Raw genomic sequence first — 11374 nt, forward strand, 5'->3', positions numbered from 1 at the left:
TATAGACCAGGCTGGCCTTGAACTCAGACATCTACCTGCCTCTTGCCTCTTCTGCCTCCTGAGTTCTGGGATTAAAGGTGTGTACCACCACCACCCAGCAGAGTGTTTGGTTTTGAGGGAGGGTTTTAGTTGGTGTAGTAGACCATTGCCTGCTCTCATGTGATCCCAGAGAGGTGCCCACTGCTGGCAATGGGGAGAAGGAGAAGAGAACAATGAGAATGGGCTCTCACTGTGGCTAGGAGGGCATGTATCTACTTGGATGCATCTGGGGCTTGGGTCGGGTTTCTTAGTCCCCTTGTAGGAGCTGGAGTGGAGCTCAGCAGCTCTGCTTCCCTCTGTGTTGGTTGTTAGGGAGGGGCAGAAGTAGTAGACCCCTGTTGCTTCCTCCACACCCCCAGCCAGGGCCTCACTAAGGAGTCTTGGCTGGTCTGGAACTCACTCATGCAGACCAGACTAGTCTGGCCTTGAAGCCATAGAGATTTGCCTGCCTCTGTCCCTTGAATGCTGGGATTAAATGTGTGGCCCCTTGGTACTTCTTGCAGGAAGCAGGACTGAGGGGGAGGCAGGGTTGTGCCTCTCTTCTCTTGGTGACTGGCATTGGCTGCCCCATTATCCATACCTGTCCCAGGGCTTCAGGTCTGACTTGCCTCCTGTAGGCACTGCTGTGAGTGAATGGGTGGTGCCAGGGCTGCCTGAAAGGAGCTGCTTTAGTGTGTCTGTTGAGTCCATACTGGGACAGTGCCGAGAGGACAGACTGCCACTGGGGTTAGGAGAAGCCTGTCTGGAGTCCTAGTCTTGGGAGGTAGCTTAGTTCCTATTGATGCCTATTTTACATTTCTGCTGATGTGACTGTGGACTCTGTCTGACAGTCAGATTTTCTAGAAGCTGATGACTCTGAGGGTTGAAAACCCAGTCTCCCTGGTGTGACTGTAGAGGGCTGATAGTGGTGGTCCCTTTAGTGTGATGTTGGCTGTTGGATAGTTGGCCACAGGTTCTGGGTACTCAAGCATCCCCTGCTAGCCGGTGCTCTGGATGTGGTATGTGGCATCACCCTATGTATACCAGGAAGACAGTGGCATAGAATGAGGATGCCAGTAGAGGAGTCCTTGGCTTGGTACCTTTTGGGGAGGAGGTTAGCTTATAACAAAGAGACTGATAACCAAGGGGTAGTCCTGCTCTGGAGATGCTGTGAACACTCTGGGCTCCACAGGAGGTAAGAAAAGTAAATCTGTCCAGGGCAGTGCTGGTGCTAGGATTACAGATGAGCTCATTGTGGAGGTGTGGTGTCTTATGGGCCCCACCTCATCCTGTTCCACTATGCAGTCCTCCTGAGCAGTGGCTCCCTCCTCCCTCCCTACCCCAGTTGTCTGCTTAAGGATTCAGATGCTCCCTGTTCCTGATGTGAACACTATTCTACTTAGCCTCCACTTAGTCCCCACATCCCATTGTGACTTAAACTCGAAGGCCAGCATCACAGTATAGTTAGGTGTTGCTGGGTAACAGGTGAGCCCAGTTCAGCTGGAAGCATCTGAACTGTGCTTCAGGTAACAGGACAGGAAGCTCAGCAGGAAGGTCCTGAGTACCAAGCAGGCACTGGCTAGAACACCTGGAATTGTTCAGACAGATGGTGTAGGGACAGGGTGAGTAGTATAGGAGGCCAGGTGAGAATAGCATTGTGGTTTTTTGTGTATATGTTTTTACTTTGATTTGTGTGTATATTTATGTGTGGGTGTATGTGCTCATGTGTGCAGTAATCTAGAGTTCAACCTTGGATGGTGTCCTCAGGAATGTTACCCACTTTATTTTTTAATTTATTAATTCTTTTATTTTTGAGATTATAATTACATCATTTCCCTGTTCCCTTTCCTCCCTTCAAACCCTTCCATATACCCCTCCTTGCTCTCCTTCACATTCATGGCCTCTTTTTTTTTGTTAATTTTTGTTACATGCACATATGTATATTCATGTATATTCCTGTAGTTCTCTGTGTAGGGTTGAGGCCTGTGGTCTTTCCCCTGGTCCACTTTGGCATGTCTCTTCTTGTTTAGCTCGTGTTTAGGCAGTCATGTTGGTGAGACTGTGCCTTCTGACATTAGTAGGAAACAGTCTCACAGCAAACTCCTTGGCCCTCTGGCTCTTAGAAGCTTTCTGCTCCCTCTTCTACAATGTTCCCTAAGCTTTAGGTGAGAGAGTTGTTTTTGTTTTTGTTTTTTTTTTAAATTATTTATTTATTATGTATACAGAAGAGGGCGCCAGATCTCATTACAGATGGTTGTGAGCCACTATGTGGTTGCTGGGAATTGAACTCAGGACCTCTGGAAGTGCAGTCAGTGCTCTTAACTGCTGAGCCATCTCTCCAGCCCAAGAGAGTTGTTTTGTAAATGTGACCATCGGGGCTGGGCTCCATGACTCGGTATTTTTGATTGGTGTGGTTCTCCCTCTGTTGCAGAGAGGTTTTGTTGATGAGGGGTGAGGACTACACTTACCTGTAGGTAGAAGGGCAAATATGCAAATACTTATGATGCAGTTAGGGATTAAGCTAGTTTAGTAACCACTTTTTTAAAAAAATTGAAAGGAAGCTTCTCTCTGGGACATGGGCTTCACCAGTTTGGCTAGACCAAGTGACCAGGGGCCCAGGGACCTTCTTGTCTTTGTGACCCCAGTATTGGGATTAAAAGCATGTTGTATCATACCAAAGTCCTTGGGAGGGAGGCCCTTCAAAAAAGAATGCTGGGGGCTGGGGAGATGTCTCAGTCAGTAAAATGTTTACCACAAGCAAGAGGACCTGAGTCTGACCTCCAGTCCTGCTCCATCATCTTCCCTGCAGAGGCCAGCTAGCTTCCTTGAGGTCTGTGGGGTGTGGGTAGGGCCCAGGCTTGCCTTTTCCCCAGTCCATGGTGGGGCATCATGGATCACTACGTCCAGAGTGATCAGTTGCCCTGTGCACCTAGTGTGGAGTACCACCCTTTCATCCCCTTCAGGCCATTCTTCCATACTTCCTGGGACCTTGACCAACCTTGTGTTTCTGCTGGGCTGACATTTGCCTGCTGACTGGGCATCCACTTCTGGGATGATCCTTTGAGTTTCCTCTCGCAGTCTGTAGACTCTTCCATCCTGACTTCATGACCAGGACACCTTACTATCTCTTTTCTTCAGTGGGGCTGAGGCACTGGGGCCTCTCCGAACCCCTCATACCCATATCTGTCTCCTTGGTGGTTCTCTGCCAGTCCAGTGATTCTTGTTTTGAAGGGGTATCTTACCTCTGTGGACATTCTGCACCTTGTTGAGAGAGGGTGAAATTTTTTCTGGCTTCTGTCCCTACAGCTTACTTCCACCCATGGTTACTCTGGTCTGTCTTCAGGTGAGATGTTTTCTCTGGTTTGCTCCTGTTTGAGATATGGGTCTGAGCACACCTCAGCTTTGAGTTTTATGGAATAGACTGGTGTTGGGACTCCTGTGTTTCTAGCTATTTCTTTAGAGACTGAGTCTCTGGAAAGACTGTCAATATGCCTGGAGAAGTGGCACCCTCCTGGAGGCCTGGAGCTCTGCATTTGGGGCACAGGAGTTTATTCAATCCCCCTTTCCCCACTGTTCCTAAAACCCTTATCCACTTTTTGAAATTAACTCTTTCCTGAGCGTAGACCTCTCTTCTTAAGTAGAGCTGGGGGCAGGCACTGCATGGTGGTAAGAGGGACTCCCTATGACATACATGGGACATGCACATGCGTGCATGTGTGCTCTGGCTGTCTTTTATCATCTGTTAAGGCATGGATGTTTAGTACTCCTCAGGCCTCTGTAACTTGGAGCAGGCTGCTCTTTCCCTCCCTGACGCCTGAGGAGGCTCCTGGATGTGCACACCCTCCTGGATGTGCATGAATGTCTGTTGATGTTTCTTGGTTGTACTGGGCTCTTGGCCTGGCACAGACACACAGAGCTAGGCTCTAGGTGTGGCTTACTCTACCTGGCTCAGACTCTGGCTTTCCCTTGGTCTGTACAGCAGTTTTACTGGCAGGAAGTGGAGCTTGTGAGCACAGATTTAGGTGTCTTTATCTGCCAGGTGACTTCCTCAGCAGGTGGTCAGTGCTGGTGGAGAGGCAAGCCCTCGGATGCTTGTGGAAGCATGGCAGCATAGTTGTAGGAGAGTGTTGTGTTCCTAGAATCCCCCTGGCTTCACCGTGACTGAGGAGGTTTGCTACGGGAACTGGATACTACAGAATATGTCAGTTTCACTCGACTTAGAAGATTTCTGGCATGTATAGCACCCCGGTCTGTAGCTGGAGTTTTCCTGCCTGGCCCACAGTCAGGACAAATCTCTCTCACCCGCCAGTCCCAAGCCGCTCAAACCCGATCAAGTAAACACAGAGACTTATATTGGTTACAAACTGTATGGCCGTGGCAGGCTTCTTGCTAACTGTTCTTACAGCTTAAATTAATCCATTTTTATTAATCTATACCTTGCCACGTGGCTTGTGGCTTACCGGTACTTTACATCTTCCTTATCCTGATGGCGGCTGGCAGTGTCTCCCCCACCAGCTTCCTGTTCTCTCAATTTTCCTCTCTGTTAGTCCCGCCTATACTTCCTGCCTGGCCACTGCCAATCAGTGATTTATTCATTGACCAATCAGCAACACATTTGACATACAGACCATCCCACAGCACCTCCCCTTTTCTTTTCTTAAAAAGGAAGGTTTTAACCTTTACACATCTCCAAAGTTAGTTTGGTATATTTGGGAATTTGGGCGTAGCTTTTCTTACTACTTCCTGCTGGAGGGGGGCGCTGTATCTTTTGGGGAAACAAAGAAAATTTTAGGATCATGGAGTAGTCCATGAGGCTGTATCTTCTGAGCCAGTTGCCTTGAAACGGTTCTGGATGTTGGATCATCTGGGCCATGGTGTCATCGGAGACCTTTCAGGGGGTCTTGGCTGGTCAAACCTGATGTGTCTTAATCTGGAACAAATCCATAGCCTCTGACTTTCTGTGGAAACAAAAGTAGAATCTCCTTTTTAAAGCAACATATCCTTATATCCAAATTTTGAAGTCAAGGTACCTTTAAAATATACATTTTGGCATAACTCAACAGCTTTTGTAATCAAATGTTTTTCTTTAGTTAAAAATCCCAAAGACAACATAATCCAGATTCTCTGTGTAATATTCATCTTTACGTGGCTTACTTTTATATTAATTTTACTGTCTCTTTAAAGACTTTATTTTTTAAAACTATGTATTTGTTTTTATATTGTATATATCACCTTTTTTTTTTAAGCCTACGTATATTTTACATATATTGTAAACTATTACATCTGAATCTGTCTTATTGTGAATCTATTGCTTTAAGCTGCAGCAGCTGTGGCTGCTGGCTCCGTCCATCTCAGCTTCCCAACATGGCGGCCGTATGTTTACCGCCAGCTCTGGGAGCCATTGTGGGTCTATACTTTTATCCAAGCAGCATGTAGCACAGAAACCTCTTTTTTTTTTTTTTGTTTTGTTTTGTTTTGTTTTGTACTAGCAAAGGCTAAATCCATCAAGCAGCTTAATGTGCCATTTGCAGAGGCCTCATTCCCGCCATACCGCAGGTCGAGCGCGCACGCTAGGAACCCGCCAGTAGCTCAAACCGGCAGCTGCCGCTCATTTGAGAGAGACAATTAGGAAGCTGTTTTTAGCTCCGTTTTAGAATCCTTTTTCTCAGGTTTTAGGTGGAAACTCTTGCCACCACGTTGGACGCCACCGGTCTTTATTTTTTTAACGGTCTTGTTGGTTTGTTTACCTGGATGCAGATCATCATTGAGTGGCAATAAGTGCAGGGTCCTCCCTTGGGGACATCCTTTGGGGATGGTGCCAGTTCAAGTCAGCAAAGGTGTAGGCTGTGACCTCTATTCTAGTGTTTGCTTTTCTCAGAGATGGTGGTTTTGTGTCAGGTTCTTTGTTGAGTGGCAGTTACTTCTCTGTGAACAGAGGAGTCCATCGGAGGCTGCTGCTCCCTGCTGAGCTGACCCAGGGCAGTGGGGCCCAGCAGTGTTTTCTCACACATCTGTTAGACCACTGTGTAAATCCTCGGGGCAGGCTTCTGACTGCAGACCCAAGTATGTGTCTTGTCAGGACAGGAGATCTGCTTGCTGCTGCGTGCCCAGGGTCATTAGGATATTCCCACTGTCTAGCAGGGACACAGGAGACAAGCTGACACAGCGTCCTCCAGCTGGTACAGTGACATGCATAGTCAAATTCATCTTGATTTGAGTAAAAAATATATTATGCCTTTTCATTTTTGTGACCAGAACCTAGCTGCTTATATCTTTAAGGATTTGTTCTTTAGAATATTACTTCTCAAATTGGTTTACTGTTTTTTGAGACAGGGTCTCTCTGTTTATCTTCCCAGTTAGCCTAGAAATTGAGATCCTCCTGCCCTCCAGCTCCTGAGTACTAGGATGACAGCTGTGTACACAGTCAAGGGCCATATGCCCAGCAGGGAGTCACTTTTTATAGCTGAACAATAAAAACAAAAGAGACTGCAGCTTGTCTTGTGGAGACAACTAATTCCCATAAAAGCGCTGCTCTGAGAAAGAAGCTCTGTTCTGCCTTAGGGCTTATGTGTTTATGTCTGTTTGTGATGGGACTGTTTCTAGGGATGGTCTAGTCAAAAAATAGATTTTTGCCAAGAGTGGTAGCACATGCATGAAACCCCAGCATTCAGAAGGTGGAAGCGGAGGATCAGAAGTTCAAGGCCACTCTCAGCTACATAACAAGTTGAAGCCACCCTGGGTTACTTTGTTTCTCTCTGTGTGTCTCTCTGTCTCTATCTCTGTGTCTCTCTGTCTCATTCAAGAGGCATTTTAGGAAGGTTACTTCTGTTGTTTTGTAGCACCGATTAGCTCGTGTTCTGACGACCAGCGCGGCTTCATGTCCTGGGTCCTGCTATCTGTGTCACTGTCCTGGTACCCACATACCTTTTAGAGTCTTCAGCCATGTGCTGGCACCCGTCAGAGGCCAGTTTAAAGGAGCCTGCTGGAGATTGCAGGGAGCGCATAGACAGGGCGTGTGAAAGGGACTGGGCACTCCTGGAAGGGGAACACAGGTCCCCAGGGAAGTGGCAGGGAAACAAGGCCTAGCCATGTCAAAGGCAGTTGGTATGGTGTGGCCCTGTGTGCATCTGAGGACATAGGTGACTTCTAAGAGGCATGTGCAACAGTCTAAGAAGCCCTCTGAGTAGACAAGGACTATCGGAACTGGGAGAGAACTCTGTTTGGAGCAGAGACTGGTAGTTGAATTCACAGAGCACACGCAGACAGCACAGCCTCTCAGCTGGCCCTTATGGCTCTGTGCCCTGGGTATGCCTTGGGTAGCATGTGCTGGAGGCAGTCTAAGATGCTGGCAGGGCTCAGTGTGCATGCCTGGAAAAGGATAGTCAGGGGCCCCTTCTGTGTGTGTGTGTGTGTGTGTGTGTGTGTGTGTGTGTGTGTGTGTGTGTGTTTTAGGATGATAAAGCTCTCCACATGTTGTATTTGAGGAAGGTCAGCCATTAGAAGATGAGAAAGGAAAGTGAGAAGCAGGGTTGAGGCAGTTAGGATTTGAGAATGAATCATGGGTGTGTGGGGGTCTGATGAGTTCCAACTGGCTGATCTTGCCTGAGGTCTCTTGGGAACAACTGGGTGTTGTTGGAGATGGGGTACATGGGGATCTTCCTGGATAGTCTGTCTACTGAAAGCAAGACAGGCTCTGGGATGCAGCCCTCTCTGAGGTCTCTGGTGTCGAGGGCTTCCCAGGTATTAGGCACTCACAAACCTGGTTTTGGTCTGGGTGGGTCCATGCTGGGCTTCCCAGTACCAACCTAGTAGGCACTGTGGGAACTCTGTGGCCCTGCTTTCTGATAAGGCCAGGGATGGGGTCAGCAGGAAACAGCCCAAGGTCACTGGTGCTTGGTGACTGTTTGGGATGGGCTAGACACTGAGCACACAGTGCCCTCATAGGCAGGCAGAATGTTGTCTTGCACACCTATCAGAAATGCCCTCAGCTCTGTCTTTTCTATTTCAGACTTTAAAGAACTCAAAGAGCCTTTGCTCCCTGGACTATGAAGATGATGAGGACGACACCCAGGCGAAGACTGTTGTGTCCTCCCCATGTACCTCGCAGGGCCTTGTGGGCATCATCACACCTGGCTCTAGCCCACGGATTCCTAGGCCTGGCCCTACCAGCCCCAGTGCCTGGGCTTCGGGGGAGCCAGAGGCCAGCACAGGAGAGGGTGGGAGCAGTGGGGAACCCAGTGACTGGGACAGTGCAGAAGAGGAGGGTGTCTTCCCACTGGACCACAGTGACCTGGACCTGGAGCAGATCGAGAACAACTGACTTGGGGCTGAGCAGTGGTTGCTGTCTGTCACCTTGGTGCCTGACCAGTGGAAATAACTTGTGTGTTATTTTGAAAATTGAGGCGTAATTTTGATTCAGTTTTTCCTAAAGAAGTATTTTGCATTTTTATGGCTTCTACAGTTTGGGAGAGCTTCTCTATTTTGGAATGGGTTTTCAGAGGGCATTCTATTAAACATGGTTCTGCCTGGATTCTGGCCAGTTCTGCTCTTTCTGTCAGAAGTCTGCTGTGAGAAGAGTGTGATTTGCTTGACAACCTTGGGGCTGATGGTTGGTTGCAGGCTCCCTGTGGAGAGATTGAGGCCTGGGGTGCTTGGGGTGTTCTGCACTCTTGGCCCTTGGTGTCTGCGATTGGCCAGCTGCTGTCTTGGGCCACCTGGCTTTGTAGCAATGTGAGGTACTGGCTGGGCTGACCTGTGAGATCCCACTGCTGAGTCCTGAGTCTGCTTTTCTGCGGCCCAGTGGCTTTGGGCTTCTGGGATGTGAAGTGGCCATACCAGTCCCCAAAAGTGATGCTGCTGGCAGCGTAGCCAGCACCTCTTTAGTGATTTTAATCCCTAAGATGTCCATTGGGAGCACCATTGTGAGGAAGGGCTTTGTGACAGCACAGGAAGTGATCATCTCTGGAGGAAAATGCCTTTTTTTTCTTCCAAGAAAATGTATGAAAAGCAATTGGCATTAGTCCTACTTCCCTGTCAGATGATCTGGAGCAGACATCAAGTTAGTGGGGGTTGGCTTTCAGAGTCTCTTGTCTTTCCTGTGACTGGGAACCAGTGATGTGCCAGCAGGCCTCCCCCCATTAGCAGACAGTGGCACCCATATAAGTCTGTGTTCAGTGGTACTTGTCTGACACAGTCACTTACACAGCTGTGATAGCTTTAAAAGTTTCCTTTTCATTGATATCCAAAAGCTTTTTTGTTGTTGTTGGAACCTGGGCTGCATCTGCAGAGCTCTGCGGCCCAGCTAGTTCATATGGTCACACCAAATCAAAGCTTCTAGTGTTTGGTTCTCGGTCAGCCTCGTCTGGTTAGTGGCCCTCATCACAGTGTGTGTGTTACTCAGAGGTCTCACTCAGGCCAAGGATTGTGAAATATGATTTCATAATTCTGCAACCAGTTGGGCAGTGTGGTATTACCAGGGCTGATGAGTGTCAGCATTACCAGGTACTGAGACCCTGCAAGGCTTGTGGCCTAGCACTGAGAACTGCTCCTCTCTGGCTTCTGGTCTCAGCTCTGTAATGAGTGGAATCCCGTGCAAGCTCGCCCATTCCTTGGCCTGTCACCCTGAGGACATCACTCTAAGGCAGCTCAGAGTCCCCCATGCCGACAAGGACCTCTCAGCCACTTGGCCTACTGGGAGGGGTGTTCTCAAGGAGGACTATAGGGACAATAGGTTTGCTTTATGCCCCGTCTGCATGCCTGAATGGCTGTTTGCTTAGTTAAGCCCAGCTGGAGCTACCTGTCCTCTGCCTGCTTGTTATATGCTCTGTGTCTTTTCTTTAGTTCTTAGAGAACTCTGGTCTCACAGAGGCTACTGGGCCTGCCTACCGTTTCTTCTGTTCCCAAAGCCCTCTGCTGTCCCTTCCTGCCTCCTCCTCTCAGTTGCCTCTTTCCTGCTCTGGACCTTTGAGCCCCACCCTAACACCTCAGCCTCGGTGAGGCCCTCCTCTGAATCTCCATTGATGCCCTGTTTCCTGCCCCTTGACTGCAGCTAGGCTGCTGCTGGCTACAACCCTGCCAGACTTCCTCCTGCATCTGCACCTGTGCTAGCATCTATGTCGGAGTGCAACCCCCCCTTCTACCCTCCAGACCCCTCAATGAGGCTGATTTCCCACCATCCTCAGAGCTGTCATTTGGTAACTGTCCTGTTGCTTTAGGTACACAGTTCAGTGACATCAAGATAGTCCCCATGACTTCATCTCCAGAACTGTCCATGCCTTCTTTATTTTTTAAAATTATCATTTACTTAATGTATATGTGTGTTTTGTCTACATGTGTATTTGTGCGGCCTGTGTATGCCTGATGTCTTTGCAAGTCAGAAGAAGGTCTCCTGGGACTAGAGTTACAGAGGGTTTTGAGCCACCATGTGGGTTCTTAGAACTGAACTCAGATCCTACTGCAAGAGCAGCCAGTGCTCTTAACCTCTGAACCATCTCTCCAGTCCCCGACCTTTCCATATCTTGCAGCTGAAGCCCCTTTCCCCATTTATCACCCTCTACCTCTCTAATCCACCTTTGTCCCTGACCAGTGGCATTATGTGGATCTTGTCTGATATATATGATGTCTCAGAGGCACTTGGATGTTGGAGACTGTTTTTCAAGGACATAATAGATTGGTGGCCTAAGGCCTGCTTAGTTTTGAATCCACTGAGATAGATGTTGGCACCTATTGCTGTGAGGGACAGAGACATACCATGGCAGCTGCTCTGTCCAGTCTGCTGTGGACCCTGATGACCTACCCAGGCTCTCAGGCAGCTTCCCTTGCTCAGCTGGCTCCTACCTCTTTTTTTTTTTAGAATTTTTTTTTTTTTTTTTTTTTTTTTTTTGGTTTTTCAAGACAGGGTTTCTCTGTGTAGCTTTGCGCCTTTTCCTGGAACTCACTTGGTAGCCCAGGCTGGCCTCGAACTCACAGAGATCCGCCTGGCTCTGCCTCCTGAGTGCTGGGATTAAAGGCCTGTGCCACCACCACCCGGCTATAAACGTTTTACCTTTATCTTCTTTTATATATTTTATTTTATGTGCATTGATGTCGGGTCCCCTGAAACTGGAGTTACAGACAGGTGTGGGCTGCCATGTGGGTACTGGGAATTGAACCCAGGTCCTCTGGACAAGCAGTCAGTACTCTTAACCCCTGAGCCATCTCTCCAGCCCCTTAGCTCCTACCTCTTGAGTGTCTTCTTCACAGGAAGTATCCTCTCCTGGGCCCAGACACTCGTGCCTGTCCCTGTGGGACTCAGATGGAGCAGGTCCTGCTGGTGTAGATATGGCCGTGGATCTTGAATATAATGTGGCCTTGTGGC

The 11374-nt window shown here is 48.6% G+C and overlaps 1 protein-coding gene across 9 annotated transcripts in view; it reads left to right on the forward strand.

Moving 5' to 3' along the window:
• The window catches only part of Fam53a (family with sequence similarity 53 member A), a 35006-nt gene extending 26458 nt beyond the window's left edge, over positions 1–8548 (forward strand). For all 9 annotated transcript variants that reach the window (XM_052736236.1, XM_052736238.1, XM_052736233.1 and 6 more), the window contains one exon: positions 8027–8548. In XM_052736236.1, the coding sequence (XP_052592196.1) occupies positions 8027–8338 (312 nt within the window). In that variant the 3' untranslated portion in view covers positions 8339–8548. The remainder of the gene's footprint in view (positions 1–8026) is intronic.
• The last annotated feature ends 2826 nt before the right edge of the window (positions 8549–11374 follow it).

This window comes from Peromyscus californicus, unplaced genomic scaffold (genome assembly GCF_007827085.1).
Source record: "Peromyscus californicus insignis strain IS unplaced genomic scaffold, ASM782708v3 Scaffold_13__1_contigs__length_99412109, whole genome shotgun sequence".
Lineage (NCBI taxonomy): Eukaryota > Metazoa > Chordata > Mammalia > Rodentia > Cricetidae > Peromyscus > Peromyscus californicus.